The sequence below is a fragment of the Nannobrachium achirus genome (assembly GCF_963921795.1).
Source record: "Nannobrachium achirus genome assembly, chromosome: 18".
NCBI classification, from domain to species: domain Eukaryota; kingdom Metazoa; phylum Chordata; class Actinopteri; order Myctophiformes; family Myctophidae; genus Nannobrachium; species Nannobrachium achirus.
Window position 1 is genome coordinate 14,059,259 of NC_137825.1, and position 13,154 is coordinate 14,072,412.

Sequence of the window (13,154 nt, forward strand, 5' to 3'; positions counted from 1 at the left end):
AACAATACATTATGTACACCAGCCTACTTTAGCTACTTGTGAGTGAGGGAGTGTGTGTGTGTGTGTGTGTGTGTGTGTGTGTGTGTGTGTGTGTGTGTGTGTGTGTGTGAGAGAGAGAGAGAGAGAGAGAGAGAGAGAGAGAGAGAGAGAGAGAGAGAGAGAAAGGTGAAAACAGAATGTTTACCTTTAATCTTGTAACATGCTCCAGTGACTCCTGTAGTGAGATTCTTTCGTTGTCCAGATCTCCCACTCTTTCTGGGGGCCATCTGCCTGTAACAGCCTGTATTTTGTCTTTGATGGCATCAACTCTGGCCTGCAAACTTGTGATGCGGTCAGCAAACCTCTGGTTTACTGTGTCCTCAGCCTCTGATTTGCAGGCCTCCCATGCATCTAGCCTTTTTTCAAGTCCATTCAACAGGTTAGCAGCTCTGGAGGAAGTCATGCCAAACAGTGTTTTTCCAGAATGTATGGAGAGTAGAGCTTTGGCAACCTGCCTATCATACTCGTTGACCATGGAGTCAATAGCCCGGTGTATCAATCCGGCATCGACGTCTTCATCATGTTCTTCCTGGCGCTGTTCTTCATTTTGGACTAAGTGAAGAAAAATGCTTTCCATTGGAACACTGCCATCCTTTAAGATGATCCACTGCCGGCCGAACTTAACCCTATATATTAAAACAGGGATGCCATATGTTTCATCAATGAGACTATCCCTAAAAGATTCCCGTTGTGGTGGAGAAAGAAAAAAAGACGAAAAAACCTCGAAGCCAAAATCAAAATCCAAACAGCCACACACACGCAATTCCAGTAGGACTTGCCTAACCCCTCTGATCTTCTTGTTGTCCGTGCTCTTCTCTAATTGAGTTTCGAGTCTGACAAGACTCTCCTCAGCAGAGAGGGTCTGCAGCGAAGCTCTTAAATTGTGATCCAAGCAACTTTTAGTACGCACATTTGTTCTCTTGATGTTGTACGACGCCATGTTTGTTGTGTTCTGACTAAAAGTATTGTCGCTGCCAGGAAGAGCGTCAGTGATTGGCCAGAAACTGCACACGCCTACTGGCTGGATAGGCCAAGCTAAATGATTGACACGTAGAAGGAACAATGGGAAAGGCTCAATAGCCCAGCTGTTGGGAAAAACCAAGATAAGCAACGGAGGGGTGTCAATGACTATTGTTGTACTATTATTCAGGAAAGCTGTAAAGAAAATATGCATATAAAATCCGGGCTCATTTTAAAAATAAAAATTGGATGACCCTCCCTTGGACTCAAAGTAAAATTTGATGGCCCTCCCTCAAACTAAAACTAAAAAGACATGGCCCTCCCCTATTTTCCTCCAGTGACCCACCTCCATAAATTTCGCTAGGTCCCTTAATATAAAAAATCGAAAAACCTTTCTATCACAAAGATTTGGAGGACCCCCTGTAGTAACTCTGAGGACCCCCTAGGGGTCCCAGACCCCCTGTTGAGGATCCTTGGTCTAATGCCACTGTCACAGATGGTAACATTAAACCACAGAGAAAAGAACGTCAGGGCCCAGCATGGCTCAACAGGGCCCACTTCTCTGATATAAAATATAAAAAATCAAACCTCTGTTCGAAGTGGAGCTGTGAATTTGAGCAGTTCCAGATCTATGTTTTGATTCTATGTGTTTTAGATCTATGAATTCTAAGTGTTCTATATATATAAATTCTGTGTTCTAGATCTATAAATTATATATGTGTTCTAGTTCTATATTTTTTTTTAGATTGATTCTGTGTTCTAGTCTAGATCTATATTTTTACATTTAATTCCATGTGGTCTAGATCTGTGGGTATGTGTGGAGCCATATAGCCATGGACATAGCTGTTTATAGGGAGCCGGGTTTCACCGCTCCAACAACATCAGTAGGCCTATAGCCTACGATCCTGTGAACATTTTGGGAGTTCACTAAACAATATTAATTATAGCCTACTGTGACTGAAACATATTGTGATAGCTAGATTGTTATTTTTGTATGACTACTAGATAGATGATGGGATATTATACAATTGAATTGTATATTATATGTATAATATTATACAAAAATTGTTACAGTTATTGTTATTATTTGGGAAGTCCAGCAGTTTTTCTGGAAGAGGTTGCACATGAAATCTGCAGCAGCACTGAGACGCTCCAACACAAACAGCAAACACTCTGACATTAATCCTCCCTCTACTTCACACTATTACCATACTTTAGATAACTAGACATTGTTGCAACAAACCAAACCATTTTTCACTTTGATTTGGGAGCCTAAACTTTATAATTATAAAGTTTAGGCCTAACATTTTGTATCGTTTTTTAATCCATTTTATAATGTATATATATATATATATATATATATATATATATATATATATATATATATATATATATATATAAAAGTATATATAAATGAATAAATAAAAAACGACAACAACAGGCAATGTATTTTTGCTATGTTTGATTTGTTTTTTTCTTATTTAAATAAAAAATGGAAACTTCCTGCAGCAGGAACACCTGCAGCACCCCTAGTTCCCATGCTGTTCCCACGCTCCCGCACAGTGGCCACCGCCAAAACATCACATTCACTTTCTCTTTCAGCGGTGTGGAGATGCGCGGAAGCAAAGAAAGTCACCACAGTTTGATTTGATCATTGCTTTAGTCAATTATGAAGGGATTTTAAAAATTAAAACGTCTCCATATTGCTTGGGAAGTCTACTTCACAGCGATCGTTGCGATTCGCTATTAAATTGCGTGAAAACATCGCGATTTCGACTCATGCGACTCATTGTGAACTTGTAGATTTGCTAATTGCTACGTTCTCTGTGTGTTCGGTCGTTTGAGCCGTGCGTGTGTGCGCGCGGGTGTGTGGTAAAGTCTGTGAGCTTGTAGATTTGCTAATTGCCACGTTCTCCTCTCCAATTGTGTTCGTTCGGTCGTTCGAGCCGTGTGTGTGTGTGTGTGTGTGTGTGTGTGTGGTAAAGCCGCGCATGCGCAGATGCTGTTCATTCTTGACTGGACAGACTGGTGAGACTCCGGTGAGGACAGACACACATTGCTGCCTATGGGGAGCTTGTGTTCCACACAGCTCCAAAAATGTGTGTGTGTGCGTGTGGTGTGTGTGTGCACGCGCACGCACACTAATTATTCCGATCCCCACGGTGACACTAGCTCCATGACAATCAATCTCACTTCACTAAGCATCACAGGAACTCTTGAACTTGATCTCCCCCTGGGGCAGCAGTGGCTCAGGGGTAGAGAAACTGTCATTAGAACACGAAGGGTTCCCAGTTCGATCCCGGCTGGGCTCCCCCAGAGTTAGTGTCGAAGAGTCCTTGTCTTGAGCAAGACTCTGAACCCCCAGTTGCTCCCGATGAGCAGGTTGGTGCGACATGGTTTCCTCCGCCATCGGTGTATCAATGTGTGTGTGAATGTATTATTGATAGTGGAAATAGCCGATCTACAAGCTCACTGGAGTGTGAGCTTGTAAATAGTGGAAATAGCAGAACTGCTATTTCCACAATTTATTTTTTTGTTTGAACATATCTAAACATTTTTCAACATGTAAACGATTATGCCGATTATCACAAAATAATTGCGATTATGTCAAATAATTGCGATTAGACGATTATGTAATGATTGTGACAGCCCTACTCCAGACCATGAATGCAGTTTTCAGTATGGTGAAAGAAATGCAAATGCCCTCTTTCCATGTCATACCTGAAGGCAGCATTCAAGAGAATTGCCCCGTCCAAACTGTGGTGTATCAATGTGTGTGTGAATGTATTATAATGCACATCTCTGTAACGCGCCTTGGATAAAAGCGCTAGAGTATGTACAGTAAATGTACCATTTACCATTTACCTCCCCTCCTCCCTCCAGGTTCCCATGGTCCCCCGCCACCCCTTCCCCACGGTGGACGTCCCGGCCCACGCCCACTACACCATCGGCGTCGTCATCCTGGCCGTGGGCATCACCGGCCTCGTGGGCAACTTCCTGGTGCTGTACGCCTTCTGCAGGTACACTTAACACATTATCTGCCTTAGAAGAAGATCTCTGTTTTTTTCCGTTTTGGTAGTTCATTGCCAGGTATTTTGGTGTTTTTACCTGTTTTTGGAGGACAATCGTGCATGTATGTGCACACTGCCTTGCGATCTCCTTCTTAGGCAGAACTGATTTACCAAAATCATAAACCCCTGGCAGTTAAAATGTTTTCATTTACTTCTTTCTGTAGTTTAAGCAATTTTAATTACCTTGATTTCAGTGGTTGGGGACATGCGTGCAAGTGGCTAATATGTCTTTTTAGACACGATAAGCTGGCGATTTCTTACAGTAACACTACCAGCCCCCATAAAAGAATGTGGTGCATCTCTGAAATGGGCTTATTGTGCCTAAAAATACATATTTAGCCACTTGTACGCATGCCCCCAACCACTGAAATCAAAGTCTTTAAAATTGCTAAAACGATAGAAAGCAACACTTGAAAACATTTTAACACTCATCTTTTCTTTTCTCTAATTACAATCTGAAATATGAACCCTTGTTGTAATGAACAAAGTTGTCCTTTAAAACGTGTACATTTACAATTACTGTCTACGCCAGGCCGAAAGCATGTTTTGCACCCTGTCCGTTCGTCAGTGTATGTGTGTGTATTTATGTCCGTCTGTGGACAGCTAATCTCCGGCACCGTTGGCACGATGGCAGTGAAACTGTGCACGCACACTCCCCGGGTGGCAGAGCAGAACCTCTAACCCAACTTTTTCACATTGGCCTTTTATGGCGCCAACAGGAGGTCGATTTGTGCAAAACACATTTTTGGACACTACTCCTACAGATTTCGTCCAATGATTGATTGATTGATTGATTGATTGATTGATTGATTGAATACTTTATTGTCCGTTTGCATAGGAAAAGGTACAGTTTCACGACGGTACCGTTCACTGGTACAAGGTCAACTAAAAGGAGATCCTAGAAAAGCACTTGGCTTATTTACACAGGAAACCATTGAAGTATCTCATATAACACCCTGACAGACGGATAGAACACACTACTATGCAGTAGATATAGTCAGGAAAAAAAGGAAAAAAAATATATATACAGTAGATAAAAACAAAGAAGGGCCAGTGGAGGAGATCACGCAAATCGATACACAGTATCTCTATGTTCATGTGATCAAGACGGATCTGTCAGATATTTCATATTCCATCCTAATTGGCTAACATTGGCTTGTAAAGTTTGCAGGATTGGTCTGTTTTGAACAAAATGCCTCAAATCATGAACGCATCGCGCAATTTCCTTGACATTTTGTATGCACATTCCCATTAGGTTGAGGAAAGAATGCCACCCTTTTCACATTGGCCTGTTATAGCGCCACCAACAGGTCAACCTTTGCAAAACACATTTTCGGAAAACGGAATGCCTCAAATCATGAATACAGTCCGATTGCTGGTAAAGGTCGAAGAAGACCTGGCACCCTTTTCACATTGGCCTATTATAGCGCCACCGGGAAGCCACAATGACCTACCTGACGTGGCGGAGACCTGTGCCCGGAAGAGCACTGCTTCTAGATATTATATATTCATGAAAAAAAATATGTTTTGAAATAATATTAATGTAAAACAAAATGTAGGAAAGCAAAAATTAAGGGACCCATAAAATTGAGTTTATTGGCAGTTTGCAATAGAAAAAAAGTAGTTTCATGACAGCACAAATCACTGGTACAAGGTAAACTAAAAGGAGATCCTAGAAAGCCAATTACGGCTTATTTACACAAGAATCTATCAGTCAAGTTCTCCTCAAAATGACGTAAGACACTGCCTTTGTACCGACAGTACAAAGGCAGGGCCCTTAGCCAATGAGGTGCAGCCAAAGGGTAGATATTTGTGCCCATACATGGTGTTACATGAGAGCCCACACTGTTTCGTAGGAACAGTATTTCTAGTTTTATTTTTTATCTTGAAAGTGTTGTGTTGAATCATTTAGATGTTTTCTTTAAACAAAAATCTTCTCTTCCGGGGGTCCCTGGCACAAAACATATGGGGGTCCGTGGCCATCATAGGCTATATCAATTTGGGGCTCCTTGTTAAATATAGAATCTTCTCGTTTGTACTGTAGAATCGACCTCAGGTCTTAAGGATCAAATCTGAGCACTTCTTTCTGTGTGTGTGTGTGTGCGTGTGCGTGTGCGCGTGCGCGTGCGCGTGTGCGTGTGTGTGTGCGTGCGTGTGCGTGTGTCTAGGAGCCGGACCCTGCGCACCCCGGCCAACATGTTCATCATTAACCTGGCCATCACAGACTTCCTGATGTGTGTGACCCAGGCTCCCATCTTCTTCACCACCTCCATGCACAAGAGGTGGATCTTTGGAGAGAAAGGTACACACACGCACGCACGCACGCACGCACGCACGCACGCACGCACACACAGGAGCCATTCCCACGCCTCCAGATGAGCACACACAGATAAAAGGGGGTCCTCGGAGGAACGCATACCAACAAACGGTGCATTGCCTGATTGCTATCGGATCTCATGACCAACACGGCCCGACCTGCAAGCTCACGGTGCGTCGCGCCGCCGCGCTTTGTGGTCTTGTAGAGCGGCTATATACGCACACACACACACACGGGTACGCACCGGCGAGCATAAATCAGGCCAAGGGAAAACAGTAGCCCTATAAGATGAATGGCATCGACGTTCAGGGGCGTCAAAAGGTGGGGGGGAAAGTGGGACTGAGTTACTAGGGCCCAAGGTGGAGGGGGCCTGGAGGGGGCCTTAATTATTTCATGCTTTAACTATTGAAAAATTGCAGATATACAAGCTCACAGCGCGGCACCGAGTGCCGCGCTGCAAGCTTGTAGATCTGCTATTTTTGAAAAGTCGTGCAAATGTGTGCAAATCTTTGAATGTATGTATCTTTTAAAGCGAACATTTGTATCTCAAATTTTGCTTCTGGGGGGGGTCCCTGGAACTAAATATTTTGAGATGGGGGTCCGTGGCCAAATACATATCATCTTGGGGGTCCTTCACGTGAAAAAGTTTGAGCACCATTTAGGTTTTTCAAAAATATTCAAAGACTTGCACAAATGTTCACGATATCTGCTATTTTTCAATAGTTAAAGCACAAAATAACGCGTAATAATGCGTTCCCAGTCTAAATGGGTTAAACCCCCTCCCCCTATGAAGAACATTCACGGCGGGCCCGCAGTGAATCCTTGTACCCTGCAGGGCCCAGAATTTGGTGCGACGCCCCTGTCGGCGTTTATCCACACTCGTCCTCTACGCGTACTGTACATGCACCGACACGCACTCACGCACACACACACACACACACACGTAACTTCATACTGTACACCCAACACGTACGAAATCAAATATGTATGTAAAAGCACAGTGTGCTTTCGCATACATGGCGTGGCATGTCAAGTATTAACATATAAATAAAGACCTGGTTTGTAGAGAATCGCTAAGGTACGCGACCCTGTTTCCCAAACGTACTGTATATAACCGTACACACTGCCACACAACGCGCGACACAGTCACTGTTGAGTTTATTCTCAGCCAGCCCTACTAGTTTTGTACTACAGACGAGAGGCAGGCTAGCGCAGCTGTGCGCGCAAGGGATCATCATCAGTGGCATAGCGTTAAGCCTCCATCATAGTCCAGGGCTCACAGCGGTGTAGTTTTCTAGCGATCACCTAAAAATGTTAACAAAGGCTACAGTAGATGATAGCTAGAAAACTACACCGCGGTGAGATGATAGCTCTTCACCCTGGACTATGATAGAGGCTTTAAGGAGAACTTCTAACGCTATGGACCAGAGCTAGTGTTGTTGTAAGTACAGGGAGCTGATGGTAGGTGTTCTCATGACATCACTATACATCATAAATAGTAGCACGTCAAACTAGACTGCACTCTGCGAGGTGCCCAGGGGCGAAATTAGATCTTATTCTGCATGGGTTTTCAGATCAAAAGGGCCCTGTACTGCTGTGAGGTGGGCCCATAGATTAGGAGATTAGAGACCCCTAATATATTGGAAATGACAAAATACATATCGTCGTTGTCGGGTGTAAACCTCGTATCTCCAAGTTTCAAATTTGTATGTTCTTTCGCAAAGCAAAGCCCCGCTTCATCAGATAAGGCCGTCGCACAAAAGTAGTGAAAACAGCAGATCTACAAGCACACAACGCCTCGCGGTGCGAGGCGTTGTGTGCTTGTAGATCGGCTGTTTTCACTAGTTTAAATTATTTTTAAAATGAAAAATGCAAAACGAACGGTTTTGGACATACAAGGTTTTCACCCGACAACGACGATATAATAGCCTATGAATTTATAATACTGTCACCAGTAGGGGGGCCCTTGGGTTTATTAAACCCATCAACCCTATACAAATTACGCTTGTGGAGGTGCCAACTTGCGTCTGGTGCACTCGTGGCCATGTATGGCCTACTTGTGCGCCAGCAGAGCACGCATTGTGGGCTCGCTGAAAAAGAGAGACCAGTAAGTATATTGTAAGGTTATTATCCAGTAAGTATATTGTAAGGTTTATTCTCCTCAAAACTGGCCGACAGTACAAAGACAGAGCCTTTAGCCAATGAGGGAGCAGCATTCTTGATGACATCACCACCAACAAGTGCGACCTGATATAAATAACAACCCCCACATGAAATCTTTTGAGCGGTGCAAACCGCTCCTATAAGTGGCTGTGCGTCTGTCCGTAGCCTTTTTCCTCAGCGTTTTGCCATAGTAAAATGTGTGTGCGTAGCATCATGTTTGTCTAGTGACTGTGTGTGTGTGTAGCATAGACTGTACATCCTAGACTTAAATCCTAGTCTGAAGATGTTATGCAAGTACGACCACCGCTCACTTCACATTGGGTGTGATTTCTTATTTAATTTTAAGCACCCAATGCATTTCCAATGGGAAATGAGTGAGGAAGAGAGACCCATTCAATCCCTCAGTATCTGAGTTTTTAAGTTGAGTAGCCTTGTTTAAAGGTTCATCTTGAGCCCAGCTTACAAAGCCTCCATCACTCATTTTGCCGCTGCCCCTGAGGTGGCTGGCTATGCTCTCAGATTAACCAGGAGATTTTCTCACATAATTATTTCAACATGTGTGAGACATGGCGACGGAGCCTCTCTCTCCACACCTCACCCATCAAACAGTGATAGCCGTGACACTCAGTGACTGACGTTCCGTGGGGGGCAGTGTTCACCTGACCTAGCTCTGACATGACAACCAGACACCTACCCCCGCCCAGGCATCTGCACACACATAGACATCAAAGGGGGCTTGAGCCCCCATGCCCTTTTATTCATCTGTAAAAAAAGTGCCCTTTCCAGACCATAAATGCAGTTTTTACTATGGTGAAAGAAATGCAAATGCCCTCTTTCCATGCCATACCTGAAGGCAAACTCTCCTGAACTTGAATTCAGCATCTTATGTTGAAAGAAACCGGGCCTTGTTACTTGTAGATCGTCTATTTCTACTAGTTTAAATCGTTTTTAAAATCACAAGGTACATTCCACCCGACAACAAGGATATTGACGTTGTCGGGTGAAAACCTTGTATGTCCAAAACCGTTCATTTTGCATTTATCATTTTAAAAATGATTTAAACTAGTGAAAACAGCCCATCTACAAGCACAACGCCTCGCGGTGCGAGGCGTTGCTTGTAGATCTGCTGTTTTCACTACTTTTGTGCGACGGCCTTGAATGATGAAGCAGGGCTTTACTTTGCGAAAGAACATACAAATTTGAAACTTGGAGATACGAGGTTTCCACCCGACAACGACAATATGTTGTGAGCCAACCCCTGACCCCAGTTAGGGGTTAAGTTTCTCGCTCGGGGACCCTTGGACACGCACACCGCACGGGGCGAACCGGTTAACTCCTGAACTTGAATGCAGCATCTTATGTTGAAAGAATTGCCCTCTCTGTGTAGAAATCTATGCTGTTACGTCACATCTCCAGTATTCACTTGATTATGTTCAGTGTGGTATCAAGCACCGAAAATAGCCAACCTCCAAGTTCACAAGCGTTGTGAGCTTGGAGGTCTGCTATTTCTATATTTTAACCAAAAGGGCCTTTTTTTTAGAAGTTTCAGCCCTTGCCTCTCTAACATTCTCCGCCCCCGCCCTTCCCCTTGTGTAAGACTGCAAGAGAACTGTTGATCTCTCTTGTTCTCTGAGGACCGGGCCTTGTTACTAGTTCTCCCTCTTTGTTTGAGTCTTCTTAACTGGTTGACTTTCAACATTGGTTATCAACTGATGTCGTTCCCTGCCACGCTTTCTGAGAGTTTTTTACTAACCTTTGAAAAATCATTGATGCGGGACCCTTCAAAAGATGCACAGGTCTCCTGGAGTTGGAAAAGAATCCCTGCTCTCTGCTGCTTTCAAAAGATCTGTAGACCTATACGTTTTGAACTTGTGAAATGGGATATTCTGCACAATGAGTACTTTTAACTTTTTGTACTTTTAAGTAAATTGAACTTTGTCTTAGCTGTGTATAGTTGGGGAGTGGGCTCACTGAGCATCGATCTGAATTGTATTAATTGTAGATTATTTTGTACTTTGTACTATTATAGCACTTTGAGATCTGTGTCAAATACGGTGTTACAAATCAAACATATACAGGCCTACAGGGCATAAAGCCTTTTGAAACAAATAGTGTCAAACCTTTGAAGTCACTTTGGGACAAATTACTTTTCTTTCTCAAAACGATTTAATTAAAAGAAATGCCTCAGATTTAAAATGTGTTTAAAGCTAGCAGAAATCCTTTTATATGTGCAGTAGGTCTAGAGGTCTAATGGATAGTGCGGGACGTTCCATTGGCTGGCCTTCGTTTCTCATTCTAATGCATGACATGTAACACAAAAAGTGCACAAAGAGATGAATATTGTCTTTTGCTGGAAAACAGACACAAGGTCGTTCATGCAAGCTTGTTATCTTGACTCTGTTCCCTCACACTCCAGTGACTGTTGCTACTGTGAATGCACACAACTTGAGGGTTAAGGCTACATTCTTCTATAAAGCAGCATTGCTTTTAACAGGAAATTTTGATTTAGTTTTAGTCATAGTCTTTTGAATACATTTTAATTTGGTTTTAGTCACATTTTAGTCACAAGTTTTAGTTCTAGTCTAGTTTTAGTCGACTAAATGTAATAAGATGTTAGTCGACTGAATCCACATGTGATTTTGGCTGGCCTTGATGGCGTTGTGATGCCTGATTTTACACTTGATTGCATGCTGAAAATAGCCGATCTACAAATACATAGCCGATATACTGTATATACCGCCTAAGGGCGACAAGTGACCTCGCACCATGTCTTGGCCATCTGGCCAGTGATGTACTGTATATCGGACCAGTTACCCATATATGGAGACCCATGTACTGTATATGGAGATATGCTGTGAGACGCCAAACATGCTTACTCAGTTATTCGTTATGTGAAAGTCCTATGACGTCTATGAGATCTGACATCATATACATACAATCCCTTTTATGTCCATATATGGAGATCCCTGTCTGTAGAACCAGCCTCACAGATATGGGCTGTCTTGGCCATCTGTCTTGGCCATATATGGATTTTGTTAGTGTGGTACAGTATATGTGGCCGATGTGGCCTCCATATATGGGCATTCCCATATGAAATCCTTTTAGATATGGGCTTAATATTGATCTCCATATATGGGCATAAAAGGGATTCTGTTAGTGTGGTTCCCCTGACATCACAGTGATGTCAGAGCGTGATGTCAGAGCGGGAAACCCATAGACCGTACGTAAAAAAGCGTACACGCCCAGACAGACGGAGACATGATGTGCCGTTTTACATACTAAACTGTGACCTTGGGTCACAATCGTCACTGTCAGGCACAAACCTTGTATGTCCAAGTTTCAAATGTGTACTTTTTTTGTAAAGTAAAACCCTGCTTCATATACAAGACTGTCACACAAGACTTGTAGATCGGCTATTTTCACTCGTCTAAATCGTTTTTAAAATCACAAGGTACAAGGATTCCACCCGACAACAAGGATATCGTCGTTGTCGGGTGAAAACCTTGTATGTCCGAAACCGCTCATTTTGCATTCATCATTTTAAAAATGATTTAAACTAGCCTCGCACCGCGAGGCGTTGTGTGCTTGTAGATCTGCTGTTTTCACTACTTTTGTTCATCATACAAGGCGACGGCCTTGTATGATGAAGCAGGGCTATACTTTGCGAAAGAACGTACGCATTTGAAACTTGGAGATACGAGGTTTCCACCCGACAACAACAAGGATATGTTGTGAGCTAACCCCTGACCCCAGTTAAAGGTTAAGTGTCGCGCTCGGGGACCCTTGGACACGCACACCGCACGGGGCGAACCGGTTAACCCCGCGAGTCCCAGGAGGCCTCTCTTGCTGCCCACTCATGCTTCAAGACCTATTATCTGCATCTCATTAAGTTAATTAAGTTAATTAAGAGGCCTGACAAGGCCGGGGCCCGCCGAACACGTCCATGTTGTTATGCACGGTTCAGGGAAGCGGGCGACAGGACCGGCGTGGCCATGAATATCTCATCGCTTTGATTGATACTCGTTGAGGATGTTCCGCACGCGTGCGACGCGTCCGGGTTTTATAGCGTGGGACCGCTGTTGTGATTGTGCGACGTGTGACAGATTAGTTGGTAATTACAGCTTAACCATCGCAGCCTGGGGGCAAGAACAGCTGCCGTGTGTGTGTGTGTGTCTGTGTGAGTGCCTGCGTAAAATGTCCCCACAAATGTACAAAGGTTTGATAGAGACATACAGTAGTGATTATAATTGTCCTTGTCTTCTCTAGCGAAATGATGGTTTTATGTTTTAGATTAAACAAGGGTCTTCAACAGGGGGTCCGGGACCCCTAGGGGGTCCTCAGAGTTACTACAAGGGGTCCTCCGAATCTTTTTGTGATAGCAAATAAATGTTCTCCTTGTATATTAACCACTTGAACCCTATAGCGTCCATAGGAGAACTTTAGCCAAAAATAGCAGATTACAAGCTTGAGCTTGTAGATCGGCTATATTCGGCAGATCTACAAGCTTGAGCTTGTAGATTGGCTATTTTCGGCAAAGAGATTTGGTGTAGAGGGGGAAAAAGAGCAGACTAAGTACAAAGTGAAATGTCAGGTTTATTAAGTAT

General features: G+C 43.4%; 1 protein-coding gene across 1 annotated transcript in view; it reads left to right on the plus strand.

The window, feature by feature from the left end:
* Window positions 1-3,888: 3,888 nt before the first annotated feature.
* The window catches only part of LOC308302892 (melanopsin-A-like), a gene marked incomplete at both ends in the record, with an annotated part of 68,899 nt that continues 59,633 nt past the window's right edge, over window positions 3,889-13,154 (plus strand). Inside the window, 2 exons of the mRNA XM_080747210.1 lie at window positions 3,889-4,019; window positions 6,239-6,372. Of these exons, the coding sequence (XP_080603336.1) occupies window positions 3,889-4,019; window positions 6,239-6,372 (265 nt within the window). The remainder of the gene's footprint in view (window positions 4,020-6,238; window positions 6,373-13,154) is intronic.